We start from the raw sequence: 19,826 nt of genomic DNA, 5'->3' as shown, positions 1-19,826 counted from the left end.
GAATCTGACAAAGAACCTGTGGAGGGCGTTAAAAGATTAGGGTGATGGCAAAGAGGTCTTCCAATCTCAAAGACTGGAGCGCATTACTACAGATAAACATAGCTGAGGTAATATACAAAAATAGATGAGCAGCATTTATAAAATAAAAAAGGTTTAATTGCTGTAATGCCAATATACGTATATATTACATACTTTTCTACTTAGTACTGAGAAGGGTATAACTAATTTTCAGCAAGACATTTTTTATAAAATGTAAATAATTTTTTCTTTCTTCAAAATGAATATTTTACCTTTGGTTATTTTGGAACATGCACGTCTTGTTTATATCGTAAACACTTTTTGATTGATTAAAAATAGCATTCTAGTAGTGAATCTAAATCTGGCAGGAGCATAAGTATGAAATGTGTAAATTCGCAGCCTGGCCTGCAGGGGGAGGTGTTGAGTCGATTTTTCCTCTCATTCTGTGGCGCACTGAGGGGAAGGAAAAAAAAAACAGCAAAAAGGGCAGGAGCAGACAGGAGAGTCACACAGGCTGGGTAACTCTACAGCGGAACAGTGCTGCCAGTCTGCTGTGGAGGGAAGCACAGCAAACAGTCCTTCCCGCTGAAGCGCCTCCATTTATCCGCTGGAGATCCTCTGCTTGAAGGAGGAGAAGGAGGCTCTGCGTGAGGACTGCAGCAGCCTCCCTTTGGGAAATATTTCTGCAGGATCAACGACAAGAAGAGCATTTCTGCTTGCTTCATCAGGGAAGCCCGCTGGAGGTAGGATGTGTCTGTGCTTGTTCTCCCTCAAAGTTTGGCGTAAGTTGGTGCGACGGGCGCAGCGCAGCGCAGCGCCGCTCCGTGACGCGTCGGATCTCAGGTGGAGAAAAAAAAAAAAAAACCCGCAGGTGTGTTTAAACCAGAGACATCTGATTCCGCTCCGACCCAAGGCGTTCTCCTCCTAAAGTGGACACAGGTCCTCGGTGAGACTAAAAGAAGAGAGCTGGGTTTTAAACAAATAGTTTTTAAATGAGCAGCGTGTTCCCGTGGAGGCTGGGCTCCCCCACAATCTGCTGCGTATCTCTTCCCATTATAACAAATTGTTTTTGCCTGCTTCACAGTGAAATGGCTTCTTTTCTTTTTTTTTTTTACTGTGAACATTACGCAAGTCTTGACTTGTGCAACTAGTCTTTTTTGTTTTTGTAGCAAATCCACCAAAATGCGGAATAATCGTATTAATTTCATGCATACCGGCAGTGCGCTGCAGTCGCCTGTGCGCAGCCCCCTGCTGCTGCTGCTGCTGCTGCTGCTGCTGCTGGTGGTGGTGGTGAACCCCGCCGGGCTCCAGGGTCACGCAGGGATCTTTCTGTGTGCATCACTGGTCAACCTCAGAATGCATCTCCTCCCATCATCACTGCTCTTTGCGTTAAAGTGTTAAATTTCTCTGCCGGTGACTGACTGGATGCTGGGCTCTTCACATCTCTGCCCCCCCCCTTAAGCACCAGGGAAAGACTCACTACTGGCAGACAGACAGCTCTGAGCAGAGATACAGCAGGTTCTGGTCTAAACACACACATTGATTCCTTACAGTGGCTCTGCTTAAGTCTATTATATGTTGTTTACTCAATTCTTGGTTCAAGTTGGGTTTTGTTTTCCCCCCAGCACAGAGGAATGTTATTAGCTTTTGCTGCGTTCATCTAAGGATCTTTTATTAGTAAGTATAATAAATGGGCCCTTAGAGTTTCCTAAATTTAAAATAAGTCGTGGAATGATCTGTTTGATCTGTGTGCTTTGTTTACTTTTCTTGAGTTAATGTTTATGATCCATTTTTTTCAGATATTATCCCTTGTTTTGCGCTGCCACGGGCCTAAAATGGTGAATAAGACATGCTAAAAAGCAGCATGTGTTTAACAGTGACATGAAAATGCAGTGTCCACGTACACATTCGAAGTACTCAGGATTGTAAAACACACGTCAGGTTGCGCTCAGCCAGGCTGCGTAGGACCGAGTGCTACGCAGGGACAGAAGTCTGTGTCTTTATCTCTATGAAACTGCCGTATCTTGGTAATTTGACTGAGAGGCAGCACAGCTTGATGCCCACAGCGTTTGGATGGGAAAGCAACTTATGGAAATCGCCCGTCGGCCCCTGAGGTGAAACACCTGTGCTGCTCGCTGCACTTTCCTCGCTGCACAGGTTCCTATTTGGTTCGGCTTTCATGTAATAGTTTAATGCAAAGTGTTGCGTAATAGCAGGGCTGAAGGAAAATGTCGTTTTTCAGTTTCGTTTGGCTTGCACAAGGATTCGGCCCCCTTTATTAGTAGATGGAGTTACTTTATTAGTAGCTAGAGTCCCCCCTGGGTGTTTCTAGCCCTCAGCTGTTCTGTGAAGGCCTTATGAGGCGTGTTAGAGAGGATTAGAGAGCATTGTGTGGACGGAGGAGCACAGCAGACGGGTCAGGGAGGAAGCTGTGGAGAAGTTTAAAGCGGTTCACACAGAGAACTGTTCAATCCAACATTTAAGGGTACGAAACAGCTGCAAATCTACCGAGTGGCAACCATTTAGAAGAAGTTTGTACATGAGAGAAGCAGCTCGGAGGTCCTTGGTCGCCCTGGAGGAGCTGCAGAGAATAACAGCCCAGGTGGGAACATCTGGTGACAGCAGGAGGACACGTGTTAGTCGTGCGCTACACAGTCCCACCTTTATGGAAGGGTGGCAAGAAGAAGACCATTAGAGGGTCCCATTTGATGTTGAACATGAGGAAGAAGGTGCTGGGGTCAGAGGAGACCAAATTAGAAATTCAAAAGGCTTTAGGTGGAGGAAAAGCTGCTCAGCGCATCGCCCAGAGCACACCGTTCCATCTATGCTGCATGGCGGTGGCAGCATCATGCTGTGGGGATGCGTTTCTTCCCAGGGGAAAGGGACGCTGGTCAGAGTTAAAGGGAAGATGGAGTGGTTGCTCACATGATTAGTGGCAGAAATGGCATATTTACTGGCATATTTTCTGTTATGAATCTGATGTTTTCAGAACAAGTTGAACTGCGTGTGCTCCTCAGTAGCCATAACCACACGTATAGCCTTGTGAAGGAGCTTCCTGTGCAGCGGCGTAACAATTAGCTTTCTGCACGTCCATCAGTGATCTCGTGATTTTTTAGGTCCAAGAGCTGTACGGTACCATGGAGCTCAGCGGCGATGGGTCCAGGACAACCAACGGCACGAGACCTGTTATATAACCCACCAACTCTCCTGCTGACATTCCTGATAACAGCTTGACTGCGTGACCACTGCGCTGCGTGGACGCACACGCATAAAGTATGTGTGTCACATTCATTACGCTCCGAGGAAAAGGCCAGAGGGAAATTCCACCGTGTTTTGTGTGCGGTCTAGTTAAAAACCAAGGTCATATAACTGCTGTCGGAGCGTGCCGAGGCCTCCGCTCGGTTAGAGCCGGTGATGATGAGCTCTGTCCTCGCTGAAAATAAAGCCGGGTTCTCTGCCCCCACCCCCCCCACCCCCCCCTCAACATAAACTTTAAAAATGGCTTTAATTCATCGCCGTAGCTGGTAGAGATTGTCTTTATGCAGTTTTGACCTGTTAAAGCCTATCAGGTGTTCTGTATGAGTTACTGCTGCTCTGTTTTACAGTATGTGGATTACAGGATACTGCCTGGTATTTATTAACTAAAGAACTGTTGCTCGGGATACTTTATGGGCGAGATATGCAAATAGAGCAAGCTCTGTGGTGGCCAGAATCATTTGTAAATATACTATATTCACGCCGCGTGTGCGCTAAAACCATTTCTGTCAAACAGCATTGGTCAGAATTGTCACATGCTACAGGCTGGGTCGTAATAATTGCTGGAAAAGGTGGACCAAGGTGCTACGTCGGCCCAGATTCACGTTGACGCTGGCCCAGTTCCTCCAGAGACCCGATGGCGTCTTGGTCCTCCACCTCTGTGCTGCGCAGCGCTCCGTTTAAGCACAGCGTGAGCTGTTCTGTCCCTCTGTTATCTGCTTTATTGTCTTCACCCGTTGGCCAGCCTCCGCTCATGTCAGCACATACCTCATACGGCTCGGGCTGCCGTTAGCACTCAGCCAGGAGTCACGACTCTGTAATGAAGTTACTTTTTATTGGTGGGGCTGTTAGAAAAGTTGACCGGCCCCCGTCGAATCTGGAGTTTGGCATCTTGCTCAGGAATGCGCGCAAACTCTATCCAAGTCACGGACAAAACCAAAACAAGCCCAAATAATGTGCAGGTTTTTTTAAATGTCTGTGTTTATGATAACTTGGTGTGCTAGGCTGTCAAATAACCTAAAATCTTGCTTTTTATGGCGAAACTGACAAAAATGAAATGCTGAAGATGTTGGGGGGTAGGAACTTGCATTACCAATCATCTTTCCAGTCAGTCATTCAACGTTTATGCCCTCATGTTTCCTCTTCCTCTCTGAAGAGGAAACATGTCAAGTCAATTATTTAAAAGTTAGTTATTGCAGATTAATTTATCAGATTGTCAGAAGAACCGTCTCTGGGTTCACCCTCTAAAAGCTTTGGATAACTCTTATCTTAGGAGCTCTAAAATGAGCACAAGCTCCCATTACTAAAACATTTTTTGCATTATGTCCACATATCCATCTCTCACTGACCTTTTTTTTTTTTTTTGGATACACTGCTTTTTACCTCTGAATACATGAGGGCTGCTCGTGGCTGTGAGAGATTAAACTTTATAAATCAACGGCTGCTCTTGAGGCCCAGCAAAAACAGACTGCTCTACCCTCCAATTATCTGCCTCTCCGTACGGCTACGTCCGTGAATTTCCTCCTTAAAAGCCTGCAATGTTTAATATGGTGCAGCAAATTAGCAAGAACCTGGGAATAAAACAGACTGTTCCGCAAAATAGGCATGTCCGTCAGATCTTTCCTGCAGTCTGAAGTTATTTTATGGCAGAAAAAGTGTCAGAGTGAGTGGAGTTTTCTCTGACTGTGTGAAGCACGGTGTCACACTGAGCTGCCCCTTCCCCACTTGTTGCTGCGCATCGTTCAGCAAGCTAAAATAAGGCACCTAACCTTTTCCATTGCCTGTAAGAAAGACAGATTTGACAGTTAAAAAAAATTAGTTTGATCGTAAATAAACACGGACAGACAATCGTGGTGTGGAAGGTAAAGGCCCATCGCTGTATATTAAGGTGAAGCTATTTTACACTTGGGAAGCTTGCACTATGTTCGTAAAGTAGTTGAACGCAGGCTAGCTTCCTGAGCAGACGGCGTGACCGACTAACAAGCTAATATCGGCTGAATAAAATAAATGAGGTCATAATATATACTTTAGTTTTATGTTTTGTTGTAAATACAATGATGCTGTGAAATCGTGGTATTTTTCAGTCAAGGTTGTCGTATTTTGAAAATCTCATACCTGCCCGTGTCTTTTGTTAAATCGCCCCTTTCTATGTGTTTTTCCTGCTAACATCGGTGTTGAAATAAGACCTCGGTCAAACTATTGAACCAATGCACAAAACATTTCCTTCTTTTGCCTCATACCTTCATATTTGTAATATCCAGAGAAAAGCGTTAACTAGCTGAAGCAAAATCAATTCTTTAAAGCATTCGTATAAAAGAATATGATGCAAACATGATAAACCTGACATGCAGTCACAGTTTCCCCTCTCATCTGAAGGTATTTATGGTTTAAACCCAAAATGAAGCATGTGCTGCTGGTCTGTTGAAACTAAAGACACAAAATCTCCCAAAGAATCTTTTATTGGCAGGAGTCGTAAAGCCCAGCAGCCACAGCACCGTCTGTTGTTTTCATTAAAAACAAACCATTTTATTGCCGCCGTTGATCAGTTTTTGGTGTATTTTTAGGAATACATGAATCTTTAACGAGATATAAAGATGATTAGATGTACACCTATGCTGGGCGATATGGCTTAAAAATAAGATCTCTGCTTTTATTATACCACATCAGATTAATTGATTAAATCGATTTGTCGCCCAGCCCTAATCACGCCCTCTTTCCACCTACGTATGGTTCTGATCCGTTTGGTCCAGCCAACTTTCTTTAGATTACGACCCCTAAACAAACAAGATTAGGTCTGCTTGTTATTGACCCGAGTCGCAGAACCACGTTATCTTACGGTAGACTTTGAGCAGAGCATAGAAAGCCGCCTCAGACCACGAGAGGGAAACAACCCTGATCTGATGCGTAGACGGCCTGAAACACCCCCCCCCCCCCCGGGAGACGGCTCCTTTTCATACTCCAACAAGCCGGGTACAAAACCACCAGAACTTCAAAGGTGCGGCGAAAAACACCAGAACCCCCTCCGAATTTCTCACATGTGTACAAACAGGAAAGTTCAGTCTTCTGAAGCCGGGCCACGAACAGCAGCGCGTCGCCCGGCTCTGTTTAAAATCCTCATTATTTACTTCAAAGCTATCAGTCAGATCTTAATGGCCTCGGCTCGCCTGGCCCGGCCAATCGACTCGTGGGCATCGGCTCTGAGACGGTGAAGGAACACGGGTCGGAGGGAGGGGGGGGGGGGGCCTGCAGGGCCGTTTAGCTCCTAATTGCACTGCATCCCAGCCGGTTGGTTGGCCTGAAGGCTGCTGGCAGAGCAACAGGCTGGCAGCCTGACAGGACGGTATATTATTCAGGGGTTATGATGTTTGTTGTTGTTGTTGTTGTTGTTGTAGCCCTGCTGAGTGGCCCCTGCGCTCCCTCCTTCCCTCCCGCCTCCCTGATAATGACGAAGTTCGCAGAGGCCCGCTCAGGGATCCCCGTGGCGCTAGAGGGAGAAAGTAGGAAGGAAAGATCCCAACGTTAAAAAACACGGCCGGGACAGGAGGAGGAGTCCTCGTCTCTTTATCTGTTGCAGCTCGTGTCTCATTTCTCAATGATTTTATTAACCTTTGCTTAGAATAATGAGGCCAGTTCTGTTTTTGCCGCGATAGCTCCAGATAATAAACTCTCTATCTCCATGGAGGGTTCACTGAGGGTGGTAAGTGGACTTTTGGAGTCTGGAAGGGCCTGTCTGAGCTGGGAAACCCTGTCTCTTATTGTCTCTGTGCTGCTTGTGTTCCCTGGACCGTGACGTTTGGACACGAGGCTCCGCTGGATGCCTGGTGACAGATATGACTGGTGTCTGGGGGGGGGGGGTGCTTTTCAGAGTGGGGTGTTGTTCTTTATCACGCTCGTTGGAGCTTCTTTTGTCTGCTTCTGTATCTTTAGGGATCATTGTTCCCCCCCCCTCCTCGCCATGTATTCTCATCTCCCCCCCCTCCATCTCCGTTCCCTGGGCTGAATCATGTGACTCTGCGGACATGGAGGGCGATCCTTGCTGCTTCCCATGCAGAGGGGGACTTGAGTGAAACGTCTGGTGAATTTCATAAACACAGCCTGAAGTCGCAGGGCTTGTAAAATAAAAATAGATCTTTCTTTAATTTTCCCTTCTGTAACAATGACATTAGATTAACATGTTACTCAGCTTAGGAGGTGATGCATTAGTCATAAGGAGTTCCCTCTGACTACACATCCTTTGTGTTGCATATCCTAGTTTTCATTCTGTTTTTCACTTCCACCCTCTGATTAGACTCCTTTTTTTGTCTTTTTTTGCCTGGTCTTGTCACTTTTGAAAGGTCATATCCCCCTCCCCTCCAGTATATACACGCACACACACACACACACACAGGCACGGGCCTTTATGGGATTGTCACAGTATGAAAACATCCAATAAAAATACCACAGTTTCACGGTGTCACGGCATTACAACACAAGCGGAAAACAACGGACGCTGTGGTGCGTAGTGCACAGCGGTCGCCAGCTCTGCTGCCTTAGTGGCTGCACACCTCCAAACTTCATGTGCCTTTCAGATTTGTTGAAGAGCAGCACGTAGAGAGAGGCGTGGGCTGGGTTTTAAAGGGGACATATCATGCAACGTTTCCATGTTGTTAGCCCCTAAATACATTTTCTTGTGTACTTGGAGTCTCCTGGAATGCAGAAAATTTAAATGTAGTCAGTCCAGGAGCTGCATGGATATCTTTATGTTCTTTTTGGGTCATGTGTTTCAAGATGTTGAGTTTTCTCTGCTCCCTGTTACGTTTTAGGGTTTTTGAACAATAATGTCACTTTATTTTCTGAGGAACGGCTAAACAAGGTCATTGATCTCCATCTTACCAGTCTCGTGAATCCCCCGTTTTTATTTCTCGAAGCGATTTTGTAGTTCAAGCTGAAGGATGATGAAGTTACAAGTGAAAATGTTCGGTTGTGAAGAGCTACACGCTCTTTCAGGAGGAGTGAATGCTGCTTATCAAGACTCCATGAGATCTGCTGGCTTTCCTTAGATAGGAAACTTTTTGAGCGATCTGTCTGGATGATTTGATTTAATTGACTTTGTAAAGTGCCGTGAGATGACGTGTTGTGAATACAACAGCTATATCAATACAATAGAATTAAATTGAGTTGAATTCATTACACAGTCTCCCAGCATACTCCAAAAACTGGCCAAACAGAGTGGAGTGGAAAGCTCTGTGCTCTGGAAGAGGACGTTGTGTAAAGTGCCTCCTTTAGATTTAAAGAGACGGCACCAAAACGAGCTGCTCTCAGACGCACCTCTGTTAAAAAGGGGAACGAGGAGGTAAATTAACAAGGAATTCAGACCGAAGCTTTGCAGTTCCACTTTATACAGACCGCAGCTGAAGGATTTCAATGCAAAAAGGAAGAAGTGAAAAACAAGATGTGTCCCCTTTAATGACCAAATAAGCAGGCTTGCCATGTGCGATTCAATGCATCAGATGCAGTGATGTAAAAAAAAAAAAACAATGCTACTGGACTCTACAACAGTAATAGTAATATCATCTTTATTGTCATTGAAACATACATTGAAACATACATTACAACAAAATTTGTTCTCTGCTTTTAACCCATCACCCTCCAACAGTGGAGGCATATTCTAGACCTGTCTGGGTTTAACACTTTCCAGGAGAATGACACTTGCCTGCATGTATCGTGTCAAGTGTAAGGTTTAGCGCTGAGTGGATTATGGGTTGGAGCACTTTTGTGCACTGATGCACAAAACCATCCTCAACAACACAGATGAGTGAGTTTGTCGTAGGAAAACCAGACTCGCCTGCTCAGGGTCCTGCTTTAAAGCCGATGGAACATCTTTTGGGACGAATCAGAGAGGAGTCTGAGGTGCAGGCCTTGTTGTCCAGCATCAGTGTCTGACCTTGAGCAGCGTTTACTGTTGTAGCAGCAAAGGGTGGGGCGACATCATAATAAACCTCTGTGGATTAGCAGCGGCATGGCACCCAAGGTCAAAACCGTATAAAGGCAAATGGCACTTTTTGTTGTTGCTTTTAAACATGCAAGAATATTTAATCTACATCCACACTGGTGTTCTAGTCACTTCACAAATGTATTAGTTCCATTCCTTATTTTAGTTAAATTTCCAAAAGTATAAATCATAATATAGCTGCTCAGGCAACATTTTGTTACCCACGAGCTTCAGACTTACTTTCCCCTCATACTACCTTTCCTTAACGTTTTTTATTTGTCTGAAGGAACAAGTTGTGTCCGATCAGCCGTCCTCGCCCTCTGTCGGCGCTGCCTCGGACTTTTTTAGCACGTTCGCACACACAAACACACTTGGCTCCAAGCTCCGCAGTGCTGCATAGAGCCTGCTGTTAGTGGGCAGAGTCTGCTCCGAAAGCTGCGTCACAGCCTGTCCGTCACAGAGAGGACGAAAACAAACAATCCTCCTAATGTAGTAAAACATGAGCGGATCAGTTTCGTGTGCTGTCGGGAGAGGATGCGTGCGTCAAAGAGAGGATGTTTGTTTTCTGCTGAAACAGAAATCACACATTTGTGGTTTAAAAACGATGTATTCCATTTTTTTGTTTGCTTTTTAGTCCTGACTAAATCACTCTTTCAGCATTCATCGTCTTGAGTCAGTATCTGCCTCCTCTATTAAGAAGTTTTTGTGGCCGCAGGACGAAATGCCCAAATACTTCACATTCTTGGCCGGATTAATCAAAGAATGTGCTTTTATTACACAAAATGATTTCTGTGTTCAGAGCGTGTGCCAGTTATTTATTTTTTTCCCTCCCAAATACAGATCCGAGTAATTAGATTTTTTTTTTTTTTTTTAGCGTATACGGATGCTGAGTCCAAAACTAAATTACAGTAAATCCCATAAATAGCACGTATGCTCGTAACAGGCTGCGTTGTGACTGTGCTCCACTTACCTCGCTCGCCAATCACATTCTGGATGTTTCTGCGATACGTGTCGCATTTTTTGCCCCGACAGGAGTTTTTGCTGGTCAGCCTAAAAATATGAAACTCTAGGGGGTAAATAAGTTAAAGCTACTGTAAGGTTCCTACAGCACATCACATAAAAATGAAGCTACTGTTAGTGTGGTTCCTCTGTTTTTGACTTGCTCATAATTCGGGTTGTAAACATATTTTGTCTCAATGAGGTTCCAGTTCATTGTGTGTGAAGAACACAAACTACATTACAGACTTGAATCTGAACGTCATAAATGTGACGACTGGTCTTTGAGCTTGTCTCTGTCCCACAGCTTTCTGGGCGCTGTGCCCAAAGCGGGTCACATGATGCAGTTAAGGAGGCTGCAACAGCCAACGCAGTCTTTCTGTCACTGTGAATGGCGAAACTCATTTAGATTGATGGGGAAAACCCAGATTTGTTAGATCAGCCAAAATGTTTACAGCCTATTATACAGAATAGAAACAGGCCACGATTTTGCTTAAATGTGGCTGCTTGACCTTCTGGCATGCAGCTGACCCCAGGGACTGGAAGTCAAGTTCAGAGAGTCTGATACTGATCATTAGGAGATGCCATTAATGGGATCTTCTTCCTAAAGTTTGGGTCAGAAATCCCAAGATAAAACCTGTTCTTTAGAATATTCTAGTTTTCCTTATCTGATTAATCTATTTCTGCCAATTATCTTTGTGGTGCAACAGCTAATCAGCCAATTAATTTAAATTTGGCTGTTTTCCCTAGATCTGGAAAGGTAGGTATAGCACTTAAGGGTCAAATTTCTTTATTTCCTGTTAATTAAATTCATCAAATCTCAAAAGTCGCAGTTTATTCAAGTCTTTAAATGCTTCCAAACATGCTTGATATATATTTTTTTTAGTTTAAGAAATCAGATAAAGGAGACGGACACGTGCTTGGAGTTATAAAGTAGGATCAATGGGATTATCCAGTAATCATTTCCTTTTTGGATTTAAAACTCCTACCTCCAAAAAGGTACCTACAGCACATTTTGCCTTTCATGGTTGATATTTGTTACATTTAATTGTTTGATAAAAGACAAAATAACGTTACATTAGTTAAAATCTTTAGAAAGAAAGACAGTAATCACAGGTCAGGCAAAAAAAAAAAAGAAGGCCCGATCAGCTCGTCTTTACGTATAATCATATTTCTCATAGTCTGAAAACACTATTTTTGTATACTTGGAGTTTAAATGTAGTATTTTTCATTAGAACGGGAATCAATTTCCTGTTGAGAATGAGCTAAGATGACAGCGCGCGTCTCCTTTGGTCTTCTCCGCCCAAACCCTGATCTCTTTGCTCGTCTAATGTTACGCTTTGAGATTGCGGGGGTCATGGCAGCCGAGCAGCCCGGCCCTGACTGCTCTGCCTCGCTGTCTTAATATTGATTCACCATTTTGTTTACAGTCTGCTGGAGTAATCCGATATCGCCGTATCCAGGGAGTGAAACAAAGCAGAGCAAGAAGAGCCCTTTGGGTTTGTTTGTATCCCGGTGACTGCAGGGGCCTCTGTGATTGAACAGGTCTCGGCTTAAACGCCGCTCTGTCCGCGAAGCTTCGCTTCATAATAATAAGACTTTGTTTGCTTTGCGTCGTCATCATAGCGGGCGGCTCTCGTCTCCTCTCCGCATCAGATTTTTTTTCCCTCCCAGACTGCTTGGCTACGGCGCTGCTGTCTGACTTCCACTGGGGCCGAGCGACATCCTTGGCAGCAACCTTGAAGCCGTGGAGGAGATATGGCATGAGAAGGAGCGTTTGATCCGCGCTCAAGTGGGGCTTGTTTGTAAGGGGAAAGAATTTCGGACAGGGGCGTGGGACGAGTCGTAGCGGAGCCGTTTATGAGCACAGACGTCCACAGGGGAGGGAGCGAGCCTGTAGGTTTTTTTTTTTAAGAGACCTGATAAGAGGAAAACACACAAAATCATGTTGTAAGTGTAAAAGAAAACTACGTCAAACGTCAAGAGCAGACCCATTAATTAAGACCCAGACTCGTTAAAAAGGCCAATTGTGTTAGCATAAAACGATTTCCACCTTTTACAACATGGTGTCTTTGTCCAGGTAGAGTCCTGTTTGTTAAAGATGGCCGTTCACGACGTACATTTCCTCTTTCCCTTCGCCTCCAGACACACATTGTGAGGGATGCTTCTTTTTACTGCGGTGTGAGAATCAGACCCCATCACAAAGACTATCATAGCAGCACAAAAGACGATCTACAACGCTTTGCTAAAGTATTCATATGCCGCTCATATTTCACACTTTAATGTATTTTACTGGGATTTTTATATATTGGATGAGGACAGAGTTGGTTAATAAATAGCTTAAGGAAAACAAAACATGGCTTTCATAGCTATTGACAAATAAAACTCTGCAAAGTGGGTTGCCCCCTTTCCTCTGATGCCTCTAAATAAAACCCAAATATGGTCAAAAGTCACCTAATTAGCAAATAGAGTCCCCCCGGTGCGCAATCTAATCTCCGTGTAAATCCGGCTGTCCTGTGAAGGCCTCAGAGGCTTTTTAGAGAACAAACAGCATCATGAAGACCGAGGAACGCAGCAGGCGGGTCAGGGAGAACGTTTTAGAAAAGTTTGAAGCAGGGCTGGGTCAGAAAACAATATCCCAAGCAACATCGTCCGCCCTGAACTGGCCGGCTCAATCCTGTAAAGTCACGCGCCAAACGACTTGCAGCGGCGGCGGAAGAATGGCTTCAACACGGTATTGGTGCATCGTGTCTGAATACGAAGCAAACCGCAGTTTTTAAATTACGCCTTTAAAACATGCCTTTATGTCGACCTATTGGGTAAAATCCCAATGGAATACATTTAGGTTTGTGGTCGGAGCGTTACAACGTGTGGAAAAGTCCCTGCAATCCACGCTATGTTTTTATGTTTAGGCACATTTTGGATCCTTTTCTTCGTTAAGATCTCCTCCAGACTAGAGCCTGACGATGGTTCAATGACAACACATATCTATCGATAGACGTCTGGTGCGATTTACAAAAAAAGAAGTTCAATAGAAGGGCAGTTTTCCTTCCTTTTAGCATTCCAGCCCATCATGTAGGTTAATACTAGTCATTAAATCCTCCCAACCAATCACAAACACAGACCCATCATCTTTTTTAAAACTTGCAGTTTAGTAGAAAGTTGGTTAAATTCAGTATTAAATTAAGCGACAGCATAGAATGGCCAGGGCTCCACTTAAATATCTGTTTTCAATTCCTTGGTAATTATCGCCGTCAGTCAATATGATTTCTATTTTATCGATATGCTGTCTTTCTAAATGGTCCAGCCCTGCTCCAGACCACCAACACCTCCTGAAAGGTCCGGTTTCACCGACGTCCAACGTTGTTCCTGCTCTCCTCGTCGTCTCCCAGTGTGGCCTGTGGTGTTTGCTCATGGTGTGGACGACAGGAGTTAAGTCACAGCTGGTTAAGATCATCCCTCTGTTCCTTTCACATCAGCGTGTCCGCGCGCCCGCCTGCCCGCCCGCCGGCCTTTTGTTCCGCGGTGAACAAGAGACCTGCTGTTTGTTCCCTGCAGCTGCTGGCCTCTCATGGATCGTTCTGGAAACGAGGTACGGGAGCGTCCAGCTGGGCTGCGTGGGGTCAGGTGAGGGCTGTGGGAGTGGGCTGGGAGTGTGGGGTCCTACCACACGGGTGCGGAGCTCAGGTCGGCGGACCCATCGACGCTCCTCGGCTCCAGAGCGGCGGGCCGGTCGGGGCGAATAATGACTCAACACGTCATTGTCCAGATCTGCGTCTGTTGACACAGCTCATGATTGATAGCAGGATCCCGTTCTGTTTTCTCCTGCTACTGGCAAATGTGGTGCCAGCATGTTGCCTTGTGGTAAATACAATATTTGGTCTTTTCTGTTTCTGTTCACTTTTTTTTTTTTTTAAGGGAGGATAGAAATGATTCAAGTTCCCAAACAGAGATGGATTGCTTTGTGCTTCTGGCCAAAGTATGTGTTGTTGTGTTTATAGCAACGGAGGAGCTGGTCTGTAGATAAGTATTTATCTGGAGATGAGAGCCCGTGGTGCCGGCTGTGTTCTTTTTATGTCTCCTTTTTTTATCGGTGCTTGTGAGCAGCATATATGGGGGTCTATTTTAAAACCAAGAAGGAAACCTATTTCGGGTTGAATTATCAGAGGTGACCCGATCAGAATGCGGCGGTTGATTTCTGATCTGCGGGTTTTGTAACTCGCTGAGCCGCCCTTATGTAGTCCAGCGGATCAGATTTCTCTTTTTAAGAATGATTGTGTAAGAAGTAACAAGAGCGGTATTCAAAATGTTTTTTTTTTATCCCACCCTTTGTGGCATAAAGGCTCATTATTCATGCATCCTGGACAGCAGTCCCTTTAAAACAAGGTTATACTGTCGTTTTAAAACCGACAGGTAATCGAGGAGTGGATTTAAAACAAAAATATTTAGCATCTTAAGTTGAAATGTAGCAATTAGCATAGATTGCATTAATTAAACGGCAGTCCCAGAAGAATGGATTTTTACCTTTACTAAAAGGCTGCCCTCATGTCCAAATCCAGCATCTTTAATGAGAGACGGAGGTTAAACTCTAAAGATAACACAGTTGGTTTGGCTTTACTTATTTAGCCTTCCTGTTATCTGCTCAACGTCTCGCTCTCTCTCTCTCGCACCCTGAGGGAACTGTAGACCTGTCTCACAACTTTATTCGTCCTGAAATTGCTCCTTCTTAAAAACCTTAGTATGCCTCGATGTCTGGCCCACGTTGAGGTGCAGTGTTCTTAAAGATTATGGTGGGCCAGAGGGCCATAAAAAAGGGTTTTCATTTAGACGTGCAGAGCCTCCGAAGGTGACGGGGACCGCCGGTCACAGAACAGTTGGCCGGAGGACGTGCCGTCAAACGCTGACGAGGCAGAAAGTCGTCCAAGGTTTTCAGGAGCTGCAGGTGCATTTAAATGCCGGTGGTGCGGCGAGTGCAGAAATTACACGGCGCTGTCAAGGCAAAGCCCAGACCTAACCAGGATTTCTCTTTAAGCTCTTCACTTCCAAACTCGCAGGCTGATTTGCCTGCGATGCAGACTCTGAGGTGTGGCGCTATTAACTCGTGTCGCTTTTTTTCCCTTGGAAATTCAAAGTGAAACAGGCAGACTGGCTGGTGGGGGGGTGAGTGGGGGGTAGCTCAGGGCGGGGGAACAGCAGGCAGATGGGAGCGTTGCGGCTTTAGTAAGAAGTCGCTTGTGCTGTCAGGAGAGTAAAAACTTTCGCCCCCCCGGCTCTGACTCATTAACCGCAGCCCTGCTCTCCAACGAAGTACGTTGCGCGCACCCTTTGATTTGGGAGCGGTTAAGCTGACAAGCAGGATTGTTTTGGGTGCCTTAAGAAAAAAAAAGACAGAACCGAGCAACGGTCGAACGTCAAGGAGAAGCCGCGTCTCTGGTTACGCAAAACAGCGGCCTAACATTCACCTTATTATATCACAACTTTCACCTTGCTTTTCCGTGCCGTAAGTCAATGAGGGGTTCTTTGCCTCCGGTTCTGTTGCATAACGCTCCCTGTGTTCCTGTTCTCTCACAGAGGCTCTCCTGATGATTGCTCAACCTAATAATAAAGAGGTGTTGTCCTGATTGCTGTTGGTCCAGCTCTGCTTATCTTTAAGCAAGGTAAGCTTGACCTCCTTACCTTACAGGAAGGGTTTTTTTCTGCTTATTTGAGGCTATGTAATAAGCACCAACCCTCTGTAAGCAGTGTTACAGTTTTTGATTAGAGTCCTTTATTTTTATTTTCTTTTAGATGTCAACCATGACTGAAAGCAGGATGGATGGGCCTCACAGTACCAGCCGAGAGAAAACGTACAAGAAGGTAAAGTCAACCAGATCTTTCGCTGTGTTTTGTTTTATTTTGTTATTCTGGTTATTCTGGTGAATCCCTCGGCTTTAGAGTCAACGAGTCCAAACCAGGTCTACGTCTGAGTAACTTGAGTGGGTTAAAATGTCCTTTTGCTGCAGGACATAGTGTCCTGACCCCTGTTAGGGCCGGCTGCCAGAGACCGGTCAAGTGCTGGTCCCGCTTGTTTTCTTTGCTTCCTTTTTTTTTTTTCTTTCTTCCTGGTTTAAACTGTCGACGTCACGACATGTGCAGCATTTATAAAGACGTAACCATAAAGTCTCCTGCAGCACGCCAACCACCTTTGGTTTGGTTTGGACTCAAAGGCTGAATTTATGTTTTAATGGTGACCGCCCACTTAACAGGAACACGGGAATAATTCTTTTTTCAGCTCATAAGAGCTAATTTTAGTCGTATTTGTCGTTGTTTACATTTATTTGCATATTCTTGTTGCACTACAACACCATTTTATTCAATTCAGTTTATTTATATGGCGGTGGTTTTGCAACAATGGCCGACTAAAAGCAGGTTACAGACACACATCCAATTTATATCCACAAATTTAGCACACACATACAAATGAGGGATTATTTGGTCTTGGTCGTCTTTAGTCTGTCTCACACTAAAAAAGAACAGTGACACAGTAATAACTATTTAATAACACAGCCACGTTAATTAATAGCACATACACGTTAATAACACAGCATAATGTTCTCCATACATGGGAACATTATCTCATCTGTGAATCACTGTGGTGGAAGTAGCATGATTAGGGGGTGAATAAATGGATGCAGGCTAATTTAGGGGCACCGCTTATAAATGTTCTTTTTTTTTTTTTTTTACATCCGTTATTAAATTCCAGCTGTTAACGCTTTGTAAAACCAGCATTTGCAAACCGGATTGCCTTTTCCTCCACGATTTACCAAGATTGAAAGGAAACGTTCACCCTTCCTTGTTTATTGTCTGGATTACGCAGAGTGCCGGGTCCTGTTCCGCTCACCACGCAGGTTTTCTGTAGTATTTACTGTAGCTCTGAGAAATGGGAAGGACATGGAGTAAGGTCGATTTTTGTGTGACTTGCAAAGCAGTTTCTGATCATTGTAGATAATTGCTAAAAGTGATGAGGTTCCTGATGGCATGAACTCTGAATAGGCCCAGAGCATCTCAGATCCTCCACCATACTTAACAGTAATAATAATAATAATAATAATAATAATAATAATAATAATAATAATACATTTAATTTATACTGCATTTTCCATCAAAAGATCTCCAAGTGCTACAAGTAAAAAAAAAAAGCATAAAAAATAAAAAAAAGCTTTTTTAAAAGAGAGAGAGAGAAGAATATAAATAAAAATAAAACATCTAAAGGGGACCAAAAACAGTGTAACAGTGAGGATAAGGGGCTTTTCCCACTTATTAATACTTAGTTTCACTCCAAGCACACCTGAAGTTTTTGTTGCAGTAAAGCTGAGTGTTACTTTCATCGGATAGAAGTGCATAGTAATATTTTTAATGTTTGTTATGGAGAGTTGGCTTTTTTTACCAACCTTCCTCCAACATTTAAAGCTGCTGTGTTTGAGGTCTTGCTCTTACTGTAAGCACTGCAAAGCTTAGGGCTGTAGTTATTTCCCTGACTCAACAAACCTCTACCTGACGTTAACGACACGCTCGCTTGTCTTTCCCATTTTGAAGAGCAACTAAGAGAAAGTGGCCTGTTTTTTTTTTCTATTTATACTCTAAAATCTAAAATATATTGCTAATAAAAGGTTTACACTCAATGAAACCCTTTAGTCACATTGATTTTAAAGGAGTTGCTGAGGATACCAGTAACTGCAGCACAAGTGGTCTTTATTATTTCCTAAAATGATTGACTTATGTTAAGGCTCTGTATGCATCTTTACCAAGCGTGGCAGCAGATTTGGAGCGTGCTGCAGATATCTGAAGGGCAGCAGCAGCAGCAGCAGCAGCAGCAGGGTTATGTTTTTAATCCATCCTATTCTGCCATTCTAAACCCAAAATAAATGTGCTGTTTCCCCTCGCTCCATTTTCCCGTCAAAGACCACGTCGTCGGCCTTGAAGGGAGCCATTCAGCTGGGCATCGGCTACACAGTGGGCAACCTCACCTCCAAGCCGGACAGAGACGTTCTTATGCAGGACTTCTACGTGGTGGAGAGCGTCTTCCTGCCCAGGTCAGTGGCGCATCTTTCTAATGTACGCTTGTTTGTGTAACGGGTGATTACAGAATAACAGGTTTCATAAAACATCAAGGTTATTTCACAGCGGGAGGTCGTGATTCGTTAAAATGATAAATAAATAAACAGATTACATGTAGGTGGAAACAGGCTGTGTCGGTTCACTAATGTCTGCGGATTTGTTGTGCCGTGTTTTCTATTAATAATAGATTTTTTTTTTCGTCTGGGTCAACGCGACAAACAATAAAGAAGTAATCTTGGCCAATGGGGAAACTGCAGCCAGAGCCTCTCCATCATCATTTCTCAGCAGGCAGCTCTCCTCGCCTGAGTCATGATGCAGGGATGTTACTATTCCTGTGGATTATCCTTCCTGTGAAATCAGCTTACCGCGTGCCTCTTGCTGCCGCAGCGCTCTGCGGGCCTCAGCGTGCGGCCTCTCCGTCTTCTCAGGCTGTCTTCACAAATACGTCATCTGCTTAAAGAACCACTTGATGATGATCTGAAGCTCAAACGGGAATTCTTTGGGAGTTGGGATCTTCCCATCCGTCGTCACGCTCTGGGACCCTTCAAGGCTTTCCTCTCATTTCGTGACTCGCCCAGATGTGGACTTGCTGGTGTGCTTTGGATCGTAGTCCCCGCTGCGTAACTCAAGGGCTCTTCATCTCAAGGACGTTCTCCCTCTCTCCGTGTTGTCAGGCGGCTTCTGTTTAAGTGCTTACCTGATGGTACGGATCAGACGGCTGTCGTTTAAAAAGGTCTTTTTGTATTTGCTGAGGCTGTCTTTGTCCGATTTAAACTTTGCTCTGTGATCTGAAAGATCTCGCTGGGAAACAAAAAGAGCAAAAACGCTTTGTCGGTTTTTCATTCTAAACAGCCCTGTGCCGTATGAATGTTGCACATATCAATATCATTATGATATATATATTATTCTGACCCATATATAGCTCGTTAGAGGATTATTACTTTTCGTTTAGGCATCTGGTAGGCGCTCCTTGTTTATTCCTAGTTTTCCTGAGTCGGCAAAGTAATTTTGTCCTTCATTCAAAGTGGACTTTAAATTTTAAATCTGTCCAAAAGCTAATCTGTGCTCACTGCTCAGTGTCAGAGCTGCCTGAGAAATAAATACCCCAAGGAGGAATCATAGCGTTGCAGGCTATTCTTTAGTCGTCAATGTGGAAGATTCATATTAGCCACGCCAAAATCAGCTGTACTCAGTGTGTGTGTGTGTGTGTGTGTGTGTTGCACACTTTTGTCAGCCGAGGTTGTGTCTGCCACCCCCCCAGGTATCAGAAGGGGAGCGAGAGTCCTATCAGGAAGTACTTTGCGGTCTTGGCTTGATGCAACACCAGGATATGCAAACTCACTATGGTCTATGCAAACCTGTTCCTGGCACGCACCCGTCTCCTGTTTCTGAGCAACAGCCAAACATTGCTCCTGTTGCTGCAGCGGCATCTGGCTGGGAGTCCCAAGTATAAAACCATCAGTGCGCTCTAACATCGTGGTTGAGTAAA

At 44.5% G+C, this 19,826-nt stretch overlaps 1 protein-coding gene across 1 annotated transcript in view; it reads left to right on the top strand.

Annotated features, from left to right (window-relative positions):
• Positions 1 to 500: 500 nt before the first annotated feature.
• pip5k1bb (phosphatidylinositol-4-phosphate 5-kinase, type I, beta b) overlaps positions 501 to 19,826 on the top strand; it is a 44,926-nt gene continuing 25,600 nt past the window's right edge. The window contains exons 1-4 of the mRNA XM_012861351.3: positions 501 to 761; positions 15,812 to 15,897; positions 16,028 to 16,096; positions 18,182 to 18,312. Of these exons, the coding sequence (XP_012716805.2) occupies positions 16,028 to 16,096; positions 18,182 to 18,312 (200 nt within the window). The 5' untranslated portion in view covers positions 501 to 761; positions 15,812 to 15,897. The remainder of the gene's footprint in view (positions 762 to 15,811; positions 15,898 to 16,027; positions 16,097 to 18,181; positions 18,313 to 19,826) is intronic.

The sequence above is a fragment of the Fundulus heteroclitus genome, chromosome 12 (assembly GCF_011125445.2).
Source record: "Fundulus heteroclitus isolate FHET01 chromosome 12, MU-UCD_Fhet_4.1, whole genome shotgun sequence".
NCBI lineage: Eukaryota > Metazoa > Chordata > Actinopteri > Cyprinodontiformes > Fundulidae > Fundulus > Fundulus heteroclitus.
Note: the sequence above shows the minus strand (reverse complement) of the source record. Positions and strands in the feature narration are given on the sequence as shown.